At 38.7% G+C, this 26,433-nt stretch overlaps 1 protein-coding gene across 1 annotated transcript in view; it reads left to right on the forward strand.

Annotated features, from left to right (window-relative positions):
* The window catches only part of meru, a 51,298-nt gene extending 35,262 nt beyond the window's left edge, over window positions 1-16,036 (forward strand). Inside the window, exons 3-7 of the mRNA XM_065218120.1 lie at window positions 7,022-7,265; window positions 13,496-13,623; window positions 13,851-13,907; window positions 14,026-14,132; window positions 14,684-16,036. Of these exons, the coding sequence (XP_065074192.1) occupies window positions 7,022-7,265; window positions 13,496-13,623; window positions 13,851-13,907; window positions 14,026-14,132; window positions 14,684-15,836 (1,689 nt within the window). The 3' untranslated portion in view covers window positions 15,837-16,036. The remainder of the gene's footprint in view (window positions 1-7,021; window positions 7,266-13,495; window positions 13,624-13,850; window positions 13,908-14,025; window positions 14,133-14,683) is intronic.
* The last annotated feature ends 10,397 nt before the right edge of the window (window positions 16,037-26,433 follow it).

Below are 26,433 nucleotides of genomic sequence, written 5' to 3' on the forward strand. Positions count from 1 at the left end.
AGTGACATAATATTTCCTGTCTTGACAGACTGTTTATCAGCCGTGAATGAAGCACTTGTGAAACAGTTTTTGTTTTGTCGCACGTCGTTTGAAGACGATGCAGTGATGGTGACCATTTTCAGTACTGTTGTTCACCCTACCAGTGCTGAGATTTGTCCATGTCATTAACAAACTTTCGCACGATATTGACAAAACTGTTTATCACGTAGTCTTTGATAAAATGGATCCTCCAAAAAACCTTTGCCAAAATCTCATTCATTTTCTCGTCAATGGCAAAGATTCACCTGGCACCAAAACGTTTAATTTCGTCCATTATGTGTCACATTATTGTTATCCAAGCAGTTCAGGAAGTACCCAACTAACAATTTTAGCTGCAGATTAGCTTATACAGCCAAAAATTGGCTTATACAGCTATTTTTTGCCTGTATAAGCTTATCTGCAGCTAAAATTGTTTGTTGGGTAGATACTTGTTCACTTTAACGGCTCCATGTAAGTTTTTTGCTACGTTACAAGTTTAGTTAATTAAAGAATCTGCACATGTTCGTCACTGACAGCATTGTCACTGACAATTGACATGGTTTGCCTTGACAATGACTGTTAGCTCAAATGAGTGACCAAAGCAAAATTTTGAATATCACCATGTATAGTCGAGATTTTGCAGCACTGCACCCTACAGTTATTCGAAACCTTTGTGAAAACATTCGGTGGGATAACTCGATTTCTTAGGAAGAAACACGAAAATGTTAAATATGCTTTAACATAATTTTGCCTTCTTCTTACTGCTGCATTTTTGTCTTAAACCAGATCAATATAGATGCCGGATGATGAAATGGGAACAATATAAAAGCTTTGCCTAGTTACGCTTGGTATATGCAGATGGATGTGAGATAATATAATGATAATTTATATTTGTAAGATGCAAGAAGAGGATGTAAATTTGTGTATGGCTCACAAAAACTTCTTTTATGATCACTGAACCCTCGCGATGAGTGAGCACTCAGCGATAATAAAATCGCTAATTGTGACCCTCTGAAAGCGAAATTGACAGTCTTCATGTGTCATACACAAACTTTACATCCTCTTGTTGCATCTTACAAATACTAATTTTCATTATAACACCTCATAGCTTCTTAATTCTGAAAAATAGTATAGGAAAAAATAGGGAAAGTTCACGGTATTTCAAGTTCACGAAGGGAAAATTCACGAGTTTTAGTGAGATTTGCGAACTTTTCCATCACTGGTCATGACCACTTTTAATGTTGCCCTGGAACTCCATACTCTACTATTCATATCGTTTTAGAACCGATCTCTGAGCTCTCAGCTTCATAACTTGGTAATGTTTATGAATTTTCCGAAAGGCCAGCTTGTATAATTCACGGCAATGCTTTAATCACCGACAAACCGACATGTATGACCATAGCAAAAACAATAAGAATTTCTTACCAAAGCACACTACTGACATTTGGCTCCGTGTTCACTTTAGCTAAGCCATGAATTCGCATGCAAAAGTTATGAATTGTTTCGTGTCTGATCTATTCTGGACAAATTATTTATATCTAGATAAAAAAATCCTATGATTTTGACAGTTCGGATCACTGCACATTTAAATCGCCCGTTTACGATTTTCGGGCATAAGTCAGAATTAAGTGTCATGCCGGGTTATCGGTGCTTTAATTTCGGATACACCAGACGAATTAGCTACCGTACCTACTATGAGCGCTAAACCTTTTCGTTACCCGGGCATTAAAATAGATGAGTGGCCAAAACGCAGCCCTGATAATCGCAAGATTCTTGGTACGGTCCTCCCGGTCAGCTAAGTTTTTTTTTTTTTTATTTTATAATTTTATTATTTTGCTCCGTGCAATGTACCCGTGGAGAAACTTCTGCGAATCCACTTGTGACCATCGATACACCCGAGTGCATTGTATGAAATATACATGTTAACAAGATACAACGTAAGTTCAAGCTGAACATTCGCTTTGATTTTTTAACACAACCTCAACATGGTACATGTTTTCGTGAAGACTGCTTCCAGGAGCCGTCGAGGCTAACAAAACTTTAAGTTCAAAGAGCAAGGTACTTCTGGAACACGGAAATTTACACTATTTTTTCAAACTGTGTAGCATGAGCATGAGCATGAGCATGATTGACCGCCCACGGTTGCTACTCTGTTATTGCCAGACCAGCTGTAATTACACAGAGAACCAATAGACGATGCTTGGGACTAGCAATCATCCTCAATGTGTAAAAACTGGTGATCTCAAACTAGGCAATACCAGCGCCGGCCGCGCCCGAACACAGGTCAAGAAAGGAAGGGGTAGGAATGTGTTGACGTGACACTCGCTTTGATGGAAGCCGAAAACACCTCTGCACTTCCACGAGGAATCACTGGGATATTGGGTAATAGCACAAACGAAGTGACAGACGGAGCGGCTCGAAAACTTTGGTGACTAACCTGCTATTGCAATTTTTCAGTGTACCACATGGCAACACCACTACTAGTAGATTGTACCACATGGCAACACTACTACTGGATTGAACTAGCATTTTCACCAAATGTACTAGAATGTTTTGGTTCTATCTCTTTCACTCTACTCAAAACTGAAATGCATAAAAAAATAACAAAATGATACGCACTCTTTGCACACTGTTAAAGAATCATTGTACACAAAATCAACTTTGTGCAAAACCAAAACAAAAATACTATCCCATCTGGTGGATGATGGCACAATCTTCTAAGAAAATTCTATTACAGCGAACCACATTATTTTAATTGATTTCTTCGCCAATTAGTCGTCTGTCACTTCGTTTGTGGTAATAGGGTTGGGTTTGCAGCAGGGTTCGTTTTGGTAAACGATAAGCTGAATTGATGTCCTAACAATCATATAACGCGAAGGAACTTGGGATTGAACCCAAGGTCTTCTGCTCAGTAAGCAAAAACGTTTGCCACTATGTTTTTTTTTTTTTATTTAACGTCGGTCTCTGTTCCGCAATCTAGTGCCAATCACCGACGGACATCGATTGCCATCCATTGACGACAATCGAATGTGCAGGAAGGCAGCTTTCACACCTGCGTAGGATATCGCACCCATTCAACACACATTGGGCCGGGACCAACGGCTTTACTTCCCTTCCGAAGGAAGACGTGACCAGAGATTTTTATGCCTCAGAAAAATCCCACCGACCTCGGCTGGGATTGAACCCAGACCCATCGGGGTGTTAGAAAGCAGTCACGCTTACCACTACACCACCGACGCCGGCAACGTTTGCCACTAGGCAGACGAGCTCCTTTTTAATCATCGAGTTGCTGTTATTACCATGTAGTCATGTTAACAAATAAAACGATTGACGAATCTTGAATGTGGATGGGCTTAAGATTAGACTCATGATGTTCTGCTCAGTAAGCAAAACCGGTTGTGCTAAGGCCACCAAGCCCCTCATATCACATTATAGCGTTACTCAAGTTTTTATGACTATTCAGACCCGGCCCCGACGACAACGAAAAGTTTTACAAAATAACCATACATTTTTAATATGAAAGGATCTAGGACCACGTTTTTCTGCTCAGTAAGCAAGCCACTGCAACCGACGATCTTTGAAATTCTTAAACTAAAAGCTACTAAAGAGGCCTTTATTAAGATCCATTTTCACGCGACGTTAAATGTTTCGATTTTTTCTTTACGCATGGTTCAGGTAATCATAACAAGCTATGACCGACGTGACGATTGTTTAAGACCTAGTTGAAATTACGTTTTCGAATTTTACTTGGCATATAATGAACAACAGAAATACGCGATAATTCATATTTTCAGCGGTTGGTGGTTAATTTCAAATATACTAACGGTACTGCCTACGACTACGACGGCGATTACGACAGCGACTACGACGGCGCCTACGACAACGACAACAGCAAATTTGTAACTTACTATTTGTCTAGGATAAACACCTTTGCCCGGCACCTCCACTGGTTCTTCATGTCCACTATCTGTCACTGTTTGCAAAATATCTAATAGCAATTACCTTCCAATACCAATACTTCCTGTATTGTCATGGTCATCTGGGAGGGGGTCGCATCTAGTGCTTTCCCCAGGAACCGTTCACGGCCACCAGCTACTGCCCGTCCAGTCTTGGGCGTATCCAGCGAGACATCCTTCAGATTACTTACAATCTCCGACACTCAATGCAAATCGCAGGCACACTTACGCTAGTTACAAAAAAAACACCCGTGCAAAGAAACGGATCAAATAAACGTCACTCTCGCGAAAGCACACCCGTCGTCGTCGAACGGCAAAAAAAGGAATCGGTGGGCAATTTTGTGATACGGATTTCCAAAATCAACCGGGAATGCACGAATTTCACCACACCCAACTACGAAACACGTTCAGAAGCAGTTTTGTTCAAAACACTTAATTTTTTCAAAATAGTTGCGAGTGAACCAACATCATCACCGAGTAAATAAACTTAAATTTTAATTATCGCTCGCGATGTCACAAATTTCTGGACCGGTAGAAAAAATCAAACAACGCAGATAGCGTCAAATCTTCTGTTGCTTGCAAACATGATGAATCATGTTTTCTTTCTCGATTCTAAACCTTCTCGGAAAGCGAGGAAACCACCACTCACACACGTATAACCGTCCGGGAGGCAGAGTCTGCTCACGTGGCCCCGACATTCAGCCTTAAAACTTACTACTAATTCAAAGCATCTTCCGAATAAGCTTCAAAGTTCAATTTATGTTATCAATTGTTAAATTCAGTCCTCTATATTCGTAATACGCACGAGGCTCAAACCTTTTTAGACTGTCTGCCACCGCGGGGTTTCTGGAGCTCTAGTGCAAGAATCTCTATAAGTAGTCCCTAGAATGACAAATATCTTTCATTTCTTCGGGTTTGTAGGTTTGTATTCTGAGGTTTCGATAACCCCGGAATTTTTCAAAGTTTTAGTAATTTTTGAAAAGCAAGATATTGTGAGGCAGGACATAGTAATATTGACGAATCTTCCATTCACCTTTCACTATTCATAGAGCTTAAAGTCCTATGAACGTTTCATGTATCAAATTTTAAATATTTATTATGACCACTTGAATGAAATGTGAATTGATAATTGAAAAACACAATAATAACAATGGTTTCATTCTCATTGAAATTTTTTCCGTGAAATCTGTGCCACAGAGCTATAAAAATGCGTGAAACGCAAAATCGTAACAGCCCTGGAATTTGCGGGAGAACTTTAAGAAACGGAACGAAACCATTCTTGACCAACCTGAGACTTATATTGGGAAACCTATCTAGAATAACTTTGTCCAAGATCAGAAATCGAACCGACTTTTGTGTAAAAAGTTATTCACTTTTTACTTTAGATCAAGTGATCCACTATACAAACTTGACCCACCCTGAGGCACACATTTATAATGTAACATTATAAAATATTCGAATCTGTACATTTTAGATAAGAACAACAAAAAATCTGAATTTTCGTCGCAACTATCACCACGAACCCTCTAGCTACGACACTGGTAGCTGGTGAAAATTAATGAAAGAGAAGGTTTACTCTTTCTGCTTGATGGATCTTCTGCTGTCCGCTAACTGGAATAGCAATGCTGACTGTCAGATGATGATGATGATGATGGAACCAGGTCGAAAAGCAGTAAACTTTTACAACCGTAGATTTAGTGCCATTTTTCCGCGACCACTCGAACGAAGCCTGTCGCGCACTTTCGTATTGCTTTGTAGGTCTTTTCTGACACCACCACCAGCTCCACCCATTTGGGGTGCGGGAGTAGGAGAGAAGTAAATTAATAGCTTTGATTGCCCGAATGATAACAGGCAAAGCGCTATTCACTAATCGCTTTTCACTGCACTAAGCGATCATAGATTTGATGTTAGTAGACGGGGAGATGGTCATGGTCCGCCGGAAAAATTATTGCATTTCCCCTATAGCTAAGTAGAAAGTCCAAAGGCTTATGCAAGCCAGAGGCTTACAAAATTGATGTTTACGATGATGAAACCCGAATGGGTCCACCATTGTAGTAATAGTAAAGTCAAACATCTTTTAAGAGATTAGGATGCATCGATGCTTCAATGAGGCAAAAAATATTGAATTATAATGTATTCAATAGTTGCGCCCAGCACTTAATAAACACCCACTCAATTGAAAAATGAACTACCCACTTGAGGATCCATTCGTCGAACATCACGGCCACATGTGCTAATGGAACTATCTCCCCAAATACAACACACCACCCATCTAGACTTCTCATCTATCGTTTCACACCTATTCAAATTGATTGAGAAGGCTGAAAAGCTGCAGCAGGCACATCCACAACGCTATGCGCGCATAAATCTCCAGTGTCGCGATCATCATCATCATCGTCATCATCGACTCAAGTTCTGTTGTACACCCGCCCAACATCCGAAATCATCGTCGCACAGCTGGAGCATCATCTCGCCGCATTATTTTCCCAAACATGCCATTTAGCATCCAAGGTCGTTATTTTTTTTATTACAACAATTAAGAGCCTTCAATTTTTGTGTGGAAGATCAAATTAGGCATGTGGTATTACGCGTGCTGCCGTTCAAGTGCACCAGATGAGACTCTTCTCCTCTATTGCACCATGTCTCATTATACTGGTCTCTCTTATGACTTGTGCTTCGTCGTCGTCGTCGTACCGGTCGATGACAGCCTCCAAAGTAGCGAACAAGTGCGGGTGGAAGCAACAATAATTATCAAAATGTTGGCTGCTTAATTTCCATAGCAGGGCTTTTCGGTGAGCTTTCTCTGTGATGTAAATCAAAAATATTAGATAAATGTAGCGCGTAGCGTTCCGCGCTGCTTCAAAGTTATTGCTGGATGCCGTAATGGTCATTGTTTCAATTGTTACTATGTGGGCAGTATGGTTATTGAATCTTATTGGTTTATTATTCCGATCTCAAGTCAGGCTCGTCGGGAAATTGTTGTGCATACAATTATTCGGACATTGGAGTAATTTATTTAGTTTTTATTTATTTCTGTTGCTTTTCAGCGGAACCCAATTACCTACTACCGTGACTCGGCCAACGATACGGATGAGGAGGAAATACCTATGATGGAACTAGGAAGTGCCAACAATCACGAAGGAGGAACAGCATCCGATGACGAAATCGAGGTTCCCATTTGGATCCGAGGTGAGCCAAGGTTCGTGGCTGGAATCAACGATGCCACAACTTGCAACAACATTATTCAGGCGCTGATCGACGATGAGCTGCAGAATGAGAATTACCAGAAAGGTAAGCCCGAGTTCGGGCATGTGGGTCAAATTAACGAACACTGTTTGCCGAACATAAAAAATGTTAGATTTTATATGCTTCCACTTCTTATTCTTCTAGACTTTTTCCGATTCTTTTGAGAGCATTTTACCAGCTCTTAGTGTTCTTTCAAGCATTTTAACAGTTATTTATTGTGAGCATTCTATGCCAAAATTACATGAATTGTGTGGCAAGCACAAATTCACTATATTCCCAGGGAAGTCAAGGAATTGTTCAACCATTAATATTGTCTAGACTAGACCGGGAAACGAACCCACCACCTCTGGCTTGATAATACCGTGCGTTAACTGACTTGACTATCTGAGGACACGGATGGATCTACAAGATTCAAAATTGTCCCTCCACAGGGCTTAAACGATTCCAAATTGGGTCCTGATCAACCTTACTCAAATGTAAGATCATTCAGTTAAAACCTGATTTTGCCAAGGGTGTGTGAGCAATAGGGAGGTTCAATTTTGTATGGTAGACTACAATGCTCAGTCCCGCTGCTCTTTCGATTTGTACTGAGACCCCCAACAACTTTGCCAAATTTGAGCGAATTTTGATGCGTCTTGCGGGCGAATTTTAAAGTTATTATGGAAAAATGTTTGAAAAAAAAACCTCTCATTTACTAGCCAAAAATTTGACCGATATCAATAGCCTTTTATATCAAGTAGGCAGTAGAGTACATTAATTATGCTACCAAGAGATTTATTAATGAAAATTATTTATATTTTTTTTTTCAATTTGATTATCCGATAAGGCTCAATTAAAAAAAATAGTGGATCTGAGATTCTTTAAAACAATTCAAGCTGAACATTGCATTAGGTCCTAAGTAACATTGACAGATTTTGTTCGTCGACTTTCTCTTTGTATCTCCACGGCCATGTAAAGACATTCCCAGGTATTTTCAGCACACAAATCGATGAAAGGCGCGTTTATCTAGCATGTAATACGATAAACATAACAAGAAACGGTTATGTGCTCAAGTTACTCACTAAAGTGAAAGTCAACGAAGAGAATCGATCAATGTTTTTAAGGACCTAATGCCTAATTTTCATCGTGAATAACAGTGAATTAAAACACCGAATTAGTGTCAGATGGGAGCTCTTCATTAAGAGGGCTTTGAACCCATGGAAATGTCAGAATAGATCAATGAAGTTTTGACAGAACTATGCTGTGGCTACCACAGTATTTTACATTTGATCGTCCATATACAGTAGCGCCGACAGCATGCCGTGGTGGGTTCAAAACTTGACTATCTAAATTGAGGGGGTTAGAATTAAAGAGGTGTAAATGACTTTGATCGATTCTCTTCGTCGACTTTCTCTTTTGATAGCCCGGCTTTATAACAGCTTTTGCGCTATTTCTACCACATAGTTTGATAAAGGAGGCACATGAATCAAGGAATGTGTTTGTAGCTGAATTATTAACGAAAGAGAAAGTCGATGAAGAGAATCGATCCAAATCACTTACACCCCTTTCCTTCTAAAGGGCCACCCACATTAGATCCGTTTGCGTTGCGTTGACGTAAATTTGACAGTTAGACAATAGATTTAGCTGTCACTTTGTCGCAACGCGTCCGATCCAGGTCTAATGTGCGTGGGCCTAACCCCCTCAATTGATCAATTCGACAGTGAGCATGCATAAGAGCGTAAACGCGATGGTCAAATCTCTTCGTCGATTTTCTCTTTTGTTAATAGCTCGCTAGATTTAAAGTTTCTCAGTACGTTTGCTGTTGCTAATATATTTAGTTTACGTTACGTTTGCTGTTGCTTATATATTTATATATAGCCAATTAACCAATACAACCTGTTAGAACTCTGCATTGAATAAATACTAGAAAATTGTATCGCTTAGCTGTAGCAATGCAAAGAGAAAATCGATGAAGAGAATCGATCATCGCGTAAACGCCCTTATGCATGCTCACTGTCGAATGCTCTCTGATAGTTTTAGTTTATCTTGACTACGTTTAAATAGGCTTCGAATAAGTTTCTTTCGTATTGTACCGGTTCAAATAATTTGCAGAGATAAAAAATATATACCGTTTTACCATCTATCTTGATCCTGATCTTGATGTATTTGATGCTCGAAGCTCGGACAACATATATCACTCGATCATCATCTCCTTGACGAATGGCGTCAGAACATTCGGAATCAGAAAATCATCTCGCAAAAATATAGATTACTAGCTGAGTGTGCCCGACCTTGCTCGGGATTCAATATTAGCTTGAGTTTATGCGCCGATTCAAAAAAGCATGCTATATTTTTCTGTTTCATTTGTATTGAAGCCCCCCTCACAGAGGAGGGAGGGGTCTCGAACCATCATAAGAACCTTTCCCGGCCCCAAAAACCCCTGCATACAAATTTTCTCGCCATCGGTTCAGTAGTTTCAGAGTCTATAAGGGTCAGACAGACAGACAGAAATATATAGATATAGATTGGAAAATCGCTACAATCTTGTGTAAGAACTACCACACCCAACCGAGAAATGTAGCTTTCTATTACAGATTTCCATGAAAAGCATACTAAATTTGTAATATTTCCCCGCATGAACAATTTCTGTGATGTCAGAATGCTTTTAAAATAATTTCATAATTTTTATGTTAGCTGAATTTTCGACTCTAGGTGCACTGCGGCTAGTAAATCAACTCGTGGTGGATTTGGATCAGCTCAGGCTGACTGCACATATCAATAGTTTCTAGCAGTGCTGCAAAATATCAATATCAATACCTAAAAAATGCTGAATTTCACAAGCCACCTGATGTCAATATCAATTCGCACAGTTAGAATATCAATACCACTGCCACTAAATGTTCTGCCGCAAATTGTTCTTATATACGCCAGCTAATCGAGTGCCGACTCTTAGAAAACTCATCAGTAATACTAAAACAATGCAGTAGTTATACAAAAAAGGTGATTTATTGAGATAAAAGTTAGATTTTCAACTTTTCCCTAGTGATATTCATACGAATATCAGTGTCGGAAGTGAAATTCAGTTCTAGATCAATATCTTACGTCAGTTGACATTGTTGACAGCACGCAACTCTGGTTTCTAGATACTAGAGTGACCTTTGTTGTTTTAGGGACCTTGTTTACCTCTGCGTCGCTACAAATGTCACACGATGCATATTTTTATAGTACGGTGGATTCGATGGGTCAGGATCAATGCTCTACATTTTCGAAGCTCTAGAGTTTGGTTTCTTACATGCAACGTGTTTAACGCATCATTACTAGCACGAAACGAAAATTAAAAAGAAGCACGCTTAGAACGTAAGGCTGGAAAAATAAAGCTTGCAGTCGCCTCGTCGCATCGATTTTGTCGATTGAAGCTGATATTGTGACGCCCTGATCAGGATTCACTTTGATAAGCTATGCGATCGTAGTTTTAATATTATGTATTCATTTCCGAAATTGACGCGAATAAGACTTGCGATCTTTGGAATGGCTGGAAGGCTAATTATACCCTATCAATTCAGTAACGAAAAAGAGCCTGGGATAAAACCCATGGTTTTCTGCTTGGAAAGCAAAAACCTTTGGACTAGACAACCGAGCCACTATCATAAGCAGGGTTGCCCCGTAACGTGGGTAGATCACCTTTTCGTGGTACTTTACGGGATGTAAGATCTACCACCGATTCCTAGACCTGACTACTTCAAACTAGGGGAACAGGATTTTTCAGTAATCCAAGGAACAAATCTTAGTCCTTGTTACTTTTTATGCCTTGTTGATAGTGACAAGACTTGGCTTTGTCTACCGAGGATGATCTTGAAACAAGGAAAAAAATGAGTTAGTTGTCTTCATCTATGTGATTCCTAATCTTCTATTCGTTGTTCCCTAGTTTGAAGTGGTTAAGACTAGGGTTATTATTATTATTATTATTTAGCTTTATTAAGGAGGCTTTCAGCCTTAGGCTGGTTCGCCTCCACCAAGACTAGGGTTCTGGTACATGGTCATTATCGGTGTCATACCTTAATTTTGTTGCTAAGGAATCCAATTTTGACTGACAAAGGGGCGCGCCTTTGGAGGATGTTTCAACACTCCGAAGGGTATAAATAGCGGGACCTTTCAATTAGAGTCGGTTCCTTGCGATAAATTCAAAAGTGGCAACTGTAAAAAAACGAATACTTCATCATTTCTCAATAGTGATGGAGTAATACGACATGCACTAAACTAAGAACACGGGATATACTACAATAGATCAATTTACTGGTTGCAGTAGTGTTAGGTCCCGAACAGAAGAAAAAAAATCATAAGCAGGGTTGCTTCCACTCACCTGCTATAAAAAAATATTTTTCGGTATAATGAAATCACTAGATGTTATAAGGATATTCTGTACTAGTAAGATGCAATGAAAGATTGAAAAGTATGTGTTTTAATCATAAAAACTGTCTATTTCGCTTTCAGAACGTCAACATCAGCGATTTTATGATTCGTAAGTGTTCACTCAGAGTGAGCGCTCACGAATCGTAAAATCGCTGATTGTGACGCTTTGAAAGTAATATTGACAAGTTTTGTGTGTCAAAAGCATACTTTACAACCTCTTCTTGTAAATTACAAGTACTAAATATTATTATATCTTCTAATGATTTCATAATTCCCAAAACCATTTTTTTATAGCAATCCTCATAGGATTGCATCACAACTACTGATACGACCTTAGGCTCTTAAAAATCACGCATCATCATGTAGGCCACAAACCTTTGCACAAATTTTACTTAACTTTGCCTTTTCGCAATTGACTCTCGCTGTAATATCTCACGGACACTTAAGTGAGTTACTGACCTAAAACAAACAAACACGACCCACTGTACGGCCCTCATGATCGTGTTAGGGAGGACGCGTACGCCTCCGACAACACATCAAAATCTAATCGGTCATCACACGAAGGGGAAGCAAACAAAAATCAATAACAATGAAAATAAATTTGTAAGAATATTTTCAACGAAACGTACTCACCAAATCAATACATTACGATAACATACTGTCCAGCAGCACATTTCCGAAGCTTCCAAGCTTATTTTTCTCTAGCCAAATCTAAAACTGCGGGATAATTAGGTACGATTAACTTTTCTTCCATACAATTTCTATTTTGCTGCAGAACCAAGCCAAAACACTGTATGATCGCACTTGTTTATATTATATATTAAATCAAGAACACACCACACTACCGTGACAAAAAGCCACTCATCTCACACCGTCACCTATTGTTCGGTGATCACAAGCAATCGAGGTGATACCGGGAAACAAAAGGGAATGAGGACAAGCTACTTTCGATCGTATGGGCTGGTGAAAAATCGAATTCAGAATGTAAGGAGAAATTATCTTTTAATTGAATATATCGATAATGGTGCACTTTGTCCGTTATATTATTTCTACATAATGTCATTATTACTACAAAGAACTAAGTGTAGAAATTTTTCTCATCGAGAATCTAAAAATCTCCATACATCAAAACTGGTTTATCCACCACTGGCGGGGCGACATCTGTCGGTTTTGTCGGTGGAAATTTACTATACTCACGCCCTCTCACTCATAGTAAAGTTTCAAACTGAAATAGCTTCTGAGTTTCTTACCCAACGATTTGGGCAAAAACATTTGCTCAATCTCATAAGCGTAGTTAGAGAGGGGGGCTTACTATATTTCCTGCCCCGGGGGCGACCCCGGCGTAGTGGTTAACATCCTTACCTCTCACGCCAAAGTCACGAGTTCAAATCTCACCCCCGGACAAGTCACGAATGACCCAAGAGTGTTAAAGTGACTATAATAAAAAAAAAAAAAATATAATTATATATTTCCTGCCCCGCTCACTCGTAGCGAAAGCTTTTGAAAAGCTCCTTTGGTATATTTCATCACAAAATTTCGATTACACTAAAACAGCTTTTCATTTATCAGAAAATTTACGTACTATTTGATCATAACAATAAAGAGAACGACATTGCATTTGTTTTAAGGTCCTTAATATTTATGTTTTCGTCGATTATATAAACCATAATGTATTATTATCTTATTGATTCCATTTCGTTATTCCATTCGCCACGATGGTGACTCAATCATACGAATGTATACGACCAATATATGTACCATGTTTGTATCAGTACTTTAAAAACCTAATACCTACATACAGAACATGACTCATTTAGGAGAATTAATTACATTTTCTTTTCTTTACCATTTCTCATTCTGGCTTGGCAACAACAATAATGGTTTAGATGTCGCAGTGTCACGTGATGTCAACGATTACGTGATAACGGAACGATGGCGTGAGGTGGAACAAGTACTGACTGGCGACACACGAATACTCTCGATCTGGAACGCGTGGGGCGATGCCAAGAATGAGGTACCTGTGTAACATGAATTACAATCTACAGCGACCTCGCTTCGTCATTGCCGTTTCCATTATTTCTCCCCTTACCTACTTGTCCACTTCCTGACACTGCCCTGCACAACCCATTCCGAGTCAGCCAATTAATAGCCAAGAGAACCTCATCAAATATTGTTTTATTCCAAATAATAAAATGTTACCGTTGTTTCTTTTTCTTTCGTCCTATTGCGTGTAAATTGCAGATACAATTTCGCCTGAAAATCAATAAAGCCAACATGGAAAGCACAAAATCGCGCAAGGTTGGTATTTCGAAATTCTGTTCTTTTACTTCATCGACATTTATTCCACCCGAAAAAAGGGTAATCATCACTTGTCTGTTTCGTCTTTTTTTTTTCTATCTGTTTCGTTTTCATTTAGGAAAATAAATCCAAGAAGCAGAAAGAAAAAATTGGACTCATCAACCGTATGATGAGGAAAGTTCTCAAGCAGGGCGAGGCCATTCAAAATCACCTCTCGATGATAAGGTAAAGTTGACTGGATTTCCTTACGCGTCTAATGACCATTTCTACTGCGCAATTGAATGTAACAAATGGTGATTTGTACTATGTTTCTTAATATCGAAGTATCAGAAAAAAGAAAAGTGTTATGATTAACTGAAATCATAAACTAGGATGATGATGAAGAATTTACGTTAACTTAATAGAAGTCTCACACCGACTTCGTTAATTTTCTACCGAACTTTCTTCAAAATAGCTTCAGACAGAACACACTACAATGACAATATTCTACAATTTAAATAAGGCTGACTGTTTTTTTCAAATTATGTTGTACTGAGATTTCATTGTTTTTATGTAACTGACAATTTTTTTAAATATTGCTCTACATTTGCAAGCATTAGATTGAATCTAATCTGAGTTTACAACAATTTTTAAAAACCGTTGTTACTTGAGTTTAGAAAAATAACTTCGTCAACGTGGGAAAGCACAATTAAATTGACAGAAATGGTCTAGCGCTGAAAGATTTTTTTTTGTATAAATGCAACTCGATAACGATTACTATTTTCTTCAACTTTCAGCCAAAAATCAACCGAAAAACGCAACCAGGAGAAATTCCGCAAATACGTAAAGAAACACTGCGGCAAGACGGTAATCATGGAAAATTTCCTCGAAGACGCAACCACACTGTACGACATCTCCAATCCCAGTGACGAGAGCAGTGACCAGCCGTGCAAATGCAAGGATAGATCACGACGTAGCACATTTCCGAACAAACTGTTCACTGCCAAGAAATACAAAGAAACGAAGGTGCTGAAACCAAAACTTTACGAATCATCCGATCAAATCGAAGCCTTGAAGAACGAAGACGAACTTTTGTTGGTGATCGAACACACCTCCGACAGTGATAGCGGAATTTTCACCAACAATCCATTGGGGCGCAAGAATACCCTTCCGAAGAAGCCCAACTTTGGGTCCATGGTCGAGATTGACAAACTTACCAAAGAACCCATATATGAACCAGCGCCGGATAATAAAACTCCAAAGCGAAAATTACGTCCCAAACGGCGATACGGTTCACTACGAAGCCGAGAAGTAAATCGTCGTAAGCTGGACTACGAGAGTGACGATGTAACGCCACCAATAGATGACTTTGAAAACATAAATCTCGAGTTGCGCAAAGGAACCTTCAACCGGACCTCATTCCGGTTCGATTTGATACGCCAAGAAATCTCAACCAAAATGCAAGAGATGCAGCAACTGCTGGAACAGGAAGACGAGCTACTTCGTCGTCTCAAGCTGAAGAGTGCCAAATTCCAGGCGGAGAACCAAATCTACCGATCGCACATTGGTCTCGATTTTCACGTTGACCGTTTGCAGGAATCGATCGACACATGCGCGAAGGAAATCATCGAAATCGAACAGGAGCTGCTGCAGACGAAAGCCGAAATAGAGGAGAAATCTCCACTTATCGATAACCTGAAAACTTTGCTGGAAGCACAGGAGGCCAAACAGTTCCGTGGATTCTACTCGTCCTATTCACCTTCGGGTTCCACAGCAGACAGCTTGAACGAAATATCCTCGTCGTACGGTCTAGGGGCGATGGCTCTTCCCAGTAGCAGTACGGCTGGTTCTTCGAAAAACAGTTTATCGTCCGGTCGTAATATTAGAGAAACGGAGTTCGTTGACAATATTTATGAATTTTGTGATAATAATCGGAGTTTCGTAGTGTAAATATTTAGACCAGATGGAGCTTACAAGCGCGATTTTAGAACAAAAATAGGTTTGCTACGCCGAATACAAATGCTCAAAACTGTTTACGTATATTGAAAAGCATATATACATATATATATATTTTAACTGTTGTTCTATATATTTTTATTACGCATACTTAATAAAATGTTTACTTGTACTATGCAAGATTTATATTTCAATCGCCGTTTTTGAATCTTGAAAGATATCCAATTAGTATAGATATATTGCTATACCATAGCATGAAACTAAAAAAGTAGAAGGGTCCGTGCCTAGGGGAATGAACGGGAGCTTGACGTAGGACCGCTAGGGCACGAAACAAATGTGAAGAAAATTTAGTTCTTTTAATTGATCAATCATCTATATTATCTTAACTCTTTCCGTTTTTGATTTGTAGGCGTACCAAAACTGAAGTATTTTTTTTTAAGAGAAAGTTGATGAAGAGAATCGATTAAAATCACTTGCACCCCTGCTTCCAAGTTTGGTTACAAGATTACAACTCTGGAGAGCATTTTATGTGGTCGCTGGGGGCATGTGTTTCTGAATATGGACCAACAGGCAGATAAATTCTATTCTAACTTTTTACTGTAATAAGCTTGTTGGCCCAGAAAAAAGCCATTTTGTTGCCAAAGTTGGTGATTATTTAACCTCCGAAGCTGTACAGAGTTCGTCTGTCACTTCAAAGCGTAGACGACATCGATGGCCGTAGACACGTTTAACACCGCCACGGCGGGCCAGACGACTGCTTTTGCTGCCTGCTCACCACGGCGTCCGAAGCGAAAATGAGTTGAATAGGTTGGATTTTATTTTCATCAAACCTACATATTTTTTTTAACTTTTGGGAAAATCATTTTTAAAATTTCCGAATTTTCATTTGAAAAATGCCAAAGAAATGCACGGTGAACATCTCACTGCAGTCTGAAAAATTATCCAGAAATTCTACCCAAGAACAGTACCACCATGGAGATAACTCTAAGACCAGAAGGTCCCGAAGATACGTGCTAAACTTTTTGGCTCAGCTCTGGTACTTTTTTTTTAAATGCGTTTATTTTTCCAGGCTCATTTGCCGTAGCTTTGCAGAGCCGATATTCATAGTTTGGGTTACAAAATTACTCAAAACTAACGTTAACAAAGCGGGCGCCGATTACTCGTGGCTATCGCGAGGTTAGGGGTAACAAATTGTAACGAACGGATGGTAGGGTAGGAATTGAGAAAACAAGGTTTTTTTCGAGCAATGTGCTCTTGATCTAGAACTAAGCGACATACTGGAGAAAAAGGCGAACATGGGGGTACACCGATGGGAACCTAGCAACTTGAGAGAACACAAGATGACACTAACTACTAAATCCTCAGATCGATCCGTTTTAAAAACACATAAATTAAATTAAAATAATCGAGATCACGGTTCGCCAAGATGTCTCTGACGGTAAAGGTTATTTTCCTCGGGCCCTGAGGGAAGCGGATAACTCGGATCTAGCAACACAATGTAGGGTGCATGACCAAAGCACGTGGTCGATCTTGTGATAACCATGTGTGATGAAACAGGTTTATTTTATTTTAAAAGGGGAAGAAGTTGTGGTATCCGGATTGGATACCTTAGATAAGTTTATAAAGGTCACTGAGTATACATTATAGAAATCATCAGTAATTTAATTTTAATGTGTAAAACGATCAGAAAACGTAGCACTGAAAATCATCTGTAAACACGAAAAGCTTCATTTAAATAAACATCAGATGCACTTCAGTCTGATCTTAAACTTAAAACCACAGACAAACAGACATAACACTAGCAAGTTGTTCATGGAACAAGCATTTAACGGTCAATTTAAAAGTATCGTAGTTGGTAGTACCACCACCTGTGGCGCGCATAGTCAATTCCCTTGGGTTTGAGGTTCAATTTACTTTGATGTATTTTCGAAAAATTCAAATGCAGTTTTTTTCGATGCATCATTCCAGATTGCAAAAAGCTCGCGTCATTTTGTGTAAAATGGCAAAAAGAATATAATGACGTGAGTTTTTTTGTAATCTAAAATGATGCGTCGAAAAAAATGCATTTGAATTTTTTGAAAATGCATCAAAGTAAATTGAACCTTAAGGAACGACCTCGAGTCAGCAGAGCAAAACATCTAAATTACGTAAGATACGAAAACCACGCGAGACAACCGTAGAGAAAAAAAAACAGCTTATTATCACTTAAAGAGTGTCACCAAAATAAATGTGATAGCCTATGTTGGCAAGTTGATTAATTTTAGTTTCCTCCCTAGATATTCTACTTATTTAATTTCGCGACCGTACCGAACAAATTCTAAACTACATCAGCTCAAAACACTTTTGACAAGCTTTACCGAATTGCGAATCACTTCTGCGTAAGCTCCGTAGACGTAGGCGCGTTGAATCCGACAGCCGCGAAAAGTTAAAGGCTTAAAGGCCGGCGCACAATAGATTTTTGGACAGTTAGCCCATGAATTATCTGTCAAAAAAACCCGAAAACGTATGCATTGTGTGCCGGCCTTTAAACATGCATCGATGCGTCAATAGGGTTAACTACCCCATTTCCGGCCTATTAAGCACAATTCGCAATTAGTCTTTCTTAATCTAGCGCAGTTTAGCACCAAACGGAATTTTATTATTACTGATGGCTTCCAAATTTATTTACCTTTCCGTATGTACCGTAAGATTTGATAATGAGAAACCAATCGTTGAGATATTGTCAAAAGTATAACACTGCTTCTTGACACCAAACTCGGCCAACGGATTCTAAACTCGGTCTAACGCATTGAAACGCCAATAAATTCCCTTCGGCCTATCGGATGAAGATAAAAATTGATTGAATTGGAGCGATTCTTTTGTTTTTGGGAATAATGGGTGCAAACCTTCATATCACGCGTTCTCATTGACTTCGTTCCGTAGCTTATTAACTAAAGTATCGTACCAAATGCATAATTGACCTGTGAACTCTGAAATCATGGATTTATTTGAAATTTTCTGCTCGATAGGCCCGATATGGGCGATTAGGCCGAAGTAGTTCTCTACCCTACCACTTAAGAAAAGATCAATTTTACAGTCACTTAGGGTTTTGTTCATAGATTAACATTGACTGCTGTTTACAAATGTAAGTATTTGAACACTAAGAAATAAGTTGACTCAAATGCTTTAACCGCATATATCAGAGATTTTGCGTATTGAGAGAATAATTTAGTAATCGAGTACAATAAACTCAGGGGAAAACAATACCTACAAAAGATTAAAAGTTATCAATTGTCACATACCTCTACATTTACTTATTTCCTAAGCTATTCCTCTCCTTGTTAATTTGCTAAATGCTATTGGTTTGTTTGCGTTTTCTTATTGAAGTTCGAAACTTAATAGGAAAATGTATTATACAACTTTAAAGGTTAGTTGCCTCCCTAAGCGGACCCCCCGCATCCTAATTCTTTGGTTAATCTACCTAATGTTATTAGGCTTTCTGAAATTTCTTATATAAGTTCGTTTGATGATTGTGATTTCTCATTAGCCTCAATAAATAATTGAAATCTCTAATCCAGCTAATCAATCATAACCCATGCTTTATTAAGTACCTGCACTTGTACTTGTAATCTAAAGTTAAACGTGTTTCAAGTACTTTTGATTTTGACCTATACCTATTTATTATATCTTAGTTCGACCCAAGTGATACCTTGAAGTGACTAAAATGCTTCACTTTGAAGTTAGTTTCCTAGCTGATTTTTAAATTGTATAGGGTATATGCTCCAACTATGCTCACACGCTTCCACTATTTCGTCCCACAAAATTATGTATGGATATGTCACAATAGAAGCACGCCACAGTGGACATCCCGAGCCATATAGTTCAAACACTTATCCCAAATCAAAATGAAGCACATATAAGATTAGTTACAATACCATGTACAAAAATGGCGTTTAACATTGTTCCCTGAGTAATACCTCAATGAAAACAACAATAAAAGCTTGTCACGCAAGTAGAAGGAGCACTGTTGGGCACTTTCTTATATATTTCAATAGTATAATTCCTTTGCAAACCCAAATAAATCTATCTGCGTAAAAATAAAAATAAAATAAGAATGATTTGTCGCAAAACCCGCCAGTATCGCACCCAACGTCAGTGCCTATACGTAAGCGTACTACGACGCGGCTCTCAAACAAAGGAGTAACAAGTGTGATACTAACACTGCTGGACTAGATCTTTGGTTTTCTCATGCAGTGGTTCATCAGAGAGGGGAAGCTTAGTAATCCCCATTGCCTGCCCATGGCGCCATTCTATTGCGGCATGAGCCAGCAACGCTGGGCATAAACCAGCCGTCTCCAACACTCCACTTTAAAGCATGACAACAGCAAGGTGCAAAAACTAGCCAAGGGGAGGGGACAAGCCACAGTGTTAGTTTAGTACTTAAACTTTCATTACGGTACAATAAACCCAGAATTAAGAGCGGAATAGCTATGCAAAAACAAATCGGGTGTTTTGCCCGGGGTGCATTTTCCCCTGTTCTACCCTACGTATCTACCGCTTGCAGGGACACAGAAAGGACTACCCGAAAATGCATGCTTCATTCGTCTGAACGATACCACACGTGGCCAAAATCGATCGAATTGTTGCACTTAACTTAGCAACCTTTGAAATTTTTTGGTTGCTGACAAGCGGTAACAAACAAATTTTAACGTGTCACAAGCAAGTCAAGGGTCTGTGAAAAAAGATTAAAAATTGATTTCCAAGCCAGAACGTTCGTCCTGTACAATTCCTTCGGAAATACTAGAGTTTGAGTAAGTTACCAAAATTTGAATAGCGATTGAACTTATCACAATTCTCTTCCTCAGTTATTTTTATGGATATGACAGCAAGCGGCCGTTAAACAATTGCCAAATCTATGATGACGTGCTGGCATGCAAGCAAACCGTTACCCCTAGGCGAAGCGCAACCGAAGGTGGTATTGGATCCACCCAAATCCCAATCCATTGGATCTAAACCAATCCGGAGTTGTGTCAATTGACGGTGGGCCGATCATGAATAGCTACTTGTTTCTCAGGGATGCTGGAACTGGCGAGATGCGGAAATCATTCTACGATGCAAATCGTTTTCCAACGATGTGACCAACTTCATATTTTCACCGTCGATTGCTGGGCATCTCACTTCCTGCGGTAAGTACCACATATCACACGTTACTTTTACGTGTAAGCATTTTTATTTGATTTTTCTCCAAAATCAACTGGAGTTTGCATTTTCTATCAATTTGGCAAGCTATGCTCTCTCCCTAATGCGATGTGTTCCATGCTCGATTCCTCCATTGCTCAATGTGTTTTGATATTAAATAATTTTGTTTTCTGCATTTTCTCGTCCCAAAGAAGATTTCAATTTTTTTTTCGATAATTTTAGCTGAAGCCTTAGCAGCATAATTGAACTATGACATTCCAGGGTGGCCAGTGCGTTTTTATTTTGAAATTCTCGGTATTTTCCCGGTTTAAGGTTCCACAGGAGCACGAAAACCGATTTTCGGGAGTCTTTCGGTTCTCGGCTTCCGTTCTCTAAAACGTTTAAAGTTAGCACTTTGGTACTTTCTGACCTCTTAGTCAGATCCTAAACCAACATTTTGGAATTTATTTTCAAAGGATTTATTGTGTATTTTGTGAGAACTATGAATAAGAAGAATTCCACTGGACTTTGTACTAAGTTTTCGGGTATCTTTCGATTATCATTTTCCAATCTCTACAACGGTAAAAGTTAGCGCCTTGATACTTGATCATCGCCAAACCAGATTCCAAATGAACCCTTTGCCATGTATTTTCGGAGAATCTTATGTCTCCTCAGTGAGATGAATGAAGAAGAAATCCGATCATCGGAGCAAAAATAATTACACCCAAAATCATCGTTTTCATCGCCTAACTGGCAGCCTTGACTCAATTCATTTTCTTTTCACAAGCTAGTACAGAATATGGTCTGGTATTGTAACCATGGCTACTATGGAGTGAGTACTGCGTGAACACTCAGCAATCATAGACGTTGAAAAGTTTGTTGATTGTAATGCATGCTTGCAATAAATTTTCTACAGATGTATATGGCTCGCTGCGATAATGCTGCGACTTAGCGATCAGAAAGGTTGAAGTTCGAATCTCAATATCTTACTATTTTTTTTCAGTTCTTGTGTCCTTCTGAGTAACTGACATTGAAAGCCCTGAACTATGTCACAAGGCCAGAATATTACTGAGTATTCAGAGAGACTACGTGGAAACAAGAAACATTCAGCATACAATTAATAAAAAATTACCCTTTTCAGTGGCGCAGTAGTGTGCGTTATTTCATCTTGTGAGTGTAGGCGAGAGTTTGGAAGCACTACAGGCGTTGATCTACGCTACTATTGCGTGTGACCGAAAACATGCGGTGCGGGCTGTGTCATTGTTGACGGTATTGGCTGGCGAAGGCGGCAGTTATTTATCAACCCCATAAACAATCCAGCAAACGCTAGTTCAATTGGCCAACAGGTGTCCACAATCGTTGGTGAAATTGGCAGGGTCCAGGATACCAGGATAACCATGCCAAGAAAGGTCTCTTCTTGACAGTTTAGGCAAATAACATATGGGAATAGTTCTTTGAATTTCTTTCATTTGCTATTAGGCTTGCTAGCCATCTTGACTTCAAAGCCGACTCGTCTGAGACTTCATCCCAGACAACCAGAATGCACGTATATTCAAAGTTGTTTTCGTGATATACAAACATATATGCAAACATACAACTCGTATAGAATGCAAAGATATGCCTTATACGTACAAAAGTGGAGGCCATATACGTGCATATTTTAATTTAATTTTAAACGAGTTGATTTAACATCATAAACGATTTAATCTGTAATAACATATTCATTCTGAAAAGTCTTACGATGTATTCCGATTTAATTTGTGATACAGTACGACAGAAAGATGATTCATCGCATATAAGTCGGAAATTTGCATTCTATACGATTTAATTAAAACATAATGCGAGGTATGTCATTCTTATATGCGATTTTGACTTAAACTGTATCAATTTACGATACTGTCTGTACATTGTTATACGACTTCTGGTTGTCTGGGATATCTTTGATAATAAGTGTTTGGAAAATCATTCTCAAAATCTCATTTATTGAGCTGAAAGAATAAACTTGTGCACAAAACTACAAGCCGAAACTCACACTTGAGAATCTTATGCATCTCCAATTTTCACGTATTGATACTCACATCAGCAAAAGTTCAGTCCAAGGAAAAACTCGTAAAAACACCTCAATTGTCAATTGATAGCGTGGACATGAAGATTTCTTCAATTTTCCATCTAATAATTATAATGCAACAAGAAAAACTGAGAACAATGAAAAATAAAAAAAAATAACCCAACACCGCATCACTAATTATTGCAAGACAAAACTGCATGAAATTAGAATTTTGAGTTTCATGAATATTTCCGAAGTTTCAAGAAATCTTCCGAACTTATTTAAAAATCCCTGAAGTTCTCCGAGCCAAACAATACAATTCGTAGTCTTCTCGGAATAAATCACGTCTCTCAAATATTCTCTAACGAGAGAAAGTATCTTAAAAACAAATCCAAACACCTTCATCAAAGATCTCTTTTATCTCTTTTTCTTTTATCTTTTTTTTTAAGAATGCGTGTTGACTTGGTACTTTTCTAAAGATCTTGAACTATTAAACAATTCAAATAATGTTTCTCAATTATTCTAAGAAGACAGCAGGTGGGTCAGCAATAATTCAAAAGATGTTAAAATATCTTCATAAAGTCCTCTTCAAAGTTTTCAATATTTCTGGGTGACCAAATGTCCAAGAATTCTATCCACGCAAATATTGCATCAATTATTCTACAATATCTGGAACACTACTACTTTTCCTGCTAACTTGTTGCACACCATCTTAGTGAAGGTCCTGATAACCGGGATCTGGTAGGGGAAACAGCCCTCCAATACACAACAATAGGCTTCCAGCGCTGCTATCGTACCGCAACAATAGGGCTGTTTCCCCCACTGTGTGACAATTGGTGATGTGTCATGTACAAATTTATTGTGAATTGAATTTATAACGCAACTCAGGATTCAAGATTATGGGCGTATCGTATTATTACGCTTCGTATCATCCTAATTTATGATATTCATTGACTAAGATGAAGCTTTCGATCGACTCAATCAACAAAAATCAATGAAAATTCAGAATAATAGTGCTGGATATTGATTTATTATGTATCAAAACTTTTAGTAATTATTTTCCTTGTCTAGAAGACGTTTGTTAGCCAAAAGATAATTGTAATTATAGAATAAGTCCAATCAATGCAGCCGCCTAGCGCGTGACTTCGCTTGTGTAGAAGATCGAAACGTGATGTGTATCAGCGGTCCAACCTCGGATAGTTTCATCAACATAATAAACCACTTTCACTAAAATGGGTTCTTATCACAATGAACCAATGATTAAAATGTTCAAAATATCTGTATGAATTCCGAATCTAAAATATAAAACAGATGCAGTTGTGTTTTAAAAACAATTGATTTTTTATTAATATTAGATGACTTGAATTCAAAATAAGTTGATCGAAAACATAAAAAAACCTCTAAATTACACAGCATTGAACTCGTGACTTTTTTATTAATATACCATCGCCCATCCATCTGAGCTATCAGGAACATGTACTGACACTCTGCTCCAATGCATTCAAGAGTTATTCATTAAACTTTTTCAAAAGCCTACTACTGTGCCTACTGTGGAGAGATAAAAGTCATTTCTCATACCGGTGTTATTCATTTGTTCATTCTGTTGGTCATGAATTACATACATTTATTTTTACTGCACATGCGCTACCGCCAGCATCGTTTCAAACGTAAGGATAAATGGTGTTCATGAACACGATGTTTGGTGAAGCATGATGTGCTGCTTGCGGAGAGCATACATTTGATAATTCAGTTTCCACTCCATATCTCGATATGTGTTGAAGGGACAATGGAATTGCAACATATTGACATGAAAATCACCCATATTCTTGTTTTCGTTCAAACCGTATTTTCCATACAAAAAACTTTTTTTTTTGTATGGAAAATACGGTTCGAACGAAAACAAGAATACGGGTGAATAGCTCATCAACTAAAAGCCTTTCACCCAGGGCGCGGTCCCATATTTAGAAAGTATATTCAAAATTGCGCGACAGAAGAGACATTGGTCACATTGTGGATACTATCGGGGAAGTGAACTAAAATTATTTATTATGCGCGATTAGATATTGTCGAGCTTCAGGACAAGAAATTTTGTTACAGTCAACAGATTACCATCATGGATAAGGGTCCAAAGGGTGACATCAAGATGATGGTATGTAAAAGTTTAATTTTGATAAGAGTTCTATTGAATCAATTATCTGCGAGACGATGTCGTTTATGAATGAAACCATTACAAATCTGTCATTACGACTTCAATACGAAGAGTGGCTCCAACAGCACAAACTATGAACGTGGGACAACATGACCTAGACAAAATGGGCAAGATTGGTAGACATACCGAAAATCAAATCGAGCACATCTGCATCACCCAAAAAAGGAGACTGAGTCTTTTTGATGTCCAGAATAAATGCAGCTCTGATATTGCGTCTCACCTTCTTTTCAATGACCATCTCAAGTCATCACTAAGCCTGCCAACTACCCAATAATCGCCTTTTTTTGCGATATAAGGTTAATAAAGCGTTTCAGGACTTTATATTAGTCGCTTTATAAAGGGCGATTAGCGGGCTGGTTGTTTATTTTGGGATTGATCGTTGCCAGTTGTGGAATGAGATACTCTGCCGGTTATTCAACACACAACAGCTCGAAGATCCAGCAATGAAAGAAAAGGTTGTACGTTGAATAGGTTGAGAGCAGAGCAGTGAATGTTCCAGAAGGTGGTATTATAGAAGAACAATGGACGGCCACGGGCCACATGAGCTAGCTGGGCACTCAGAGAAAAGAGTAGATCACGGATGAAACCTGCCGAACAATTGAGGAGCCAAGAGTGAAGTCCGTCAATGGTATTCGGCTCTAGATAAGGAAGTGCTCGTGCAAACGGGACAAGTGAGCGTGGGTGATCTCATGAGTGAACGACGAAGAGAAAAAATTGGTAGCAACTTGTTATATCCGTCTGGTTTGTTCAGCATCCGGTAGTCCCTGATCAACCGAACAAGTTTGTCGAAAAAGGTAGCATGAATGTAGGTGTAAGCGGTTTTAATCCTGTTCATAATCACAATCTTATGTATGAAAAGAGGCTACATACCTACTTTTGTAAGCAGAGCGAAAAGCCAGATCGGACAATAGTATATAACCTTGTAAATTTTTTCAGACAGAAAAAAAAAATCAAACTCAAAATTTGCATGGCAAAAACCGTAGGTGAACAAACTCAAGCATGAATAATAACAAGTTTTCTTTGTTCACTAATCGGCTATAAGTGTGTGTTAATTTTTTTTTTTCGAATTGATGCGCGGTGGTACCTGTGTAACACGCCCCTGGTTTCATTCAGTCCTGATACATCACTGCCATCGTCAATGTCAATCAAAAGAAATTCTAGAACTAAAGTGGAGGTGG

The sequence above is a fragment of the Ochlerotatus camptorhynchus genome, unplaced genomic scaffold (genome assembly GCF_037179485.1).
Source record: "Ochlerotatus camptorhynchus isolate MF236.1 unplaced genomic scaffold, CSIRO-AGI_Acam_v1.1 ptg000008l, whole genome shotgun sequence".
NCBI classification, from domain to species: domain Eukaryota; kingdom Metazoa; phylum Arthropoda; class Insecta; order Diptera; family Culicidae; genus Ochlerotatus; species Ochlerotatus camptorhynchus.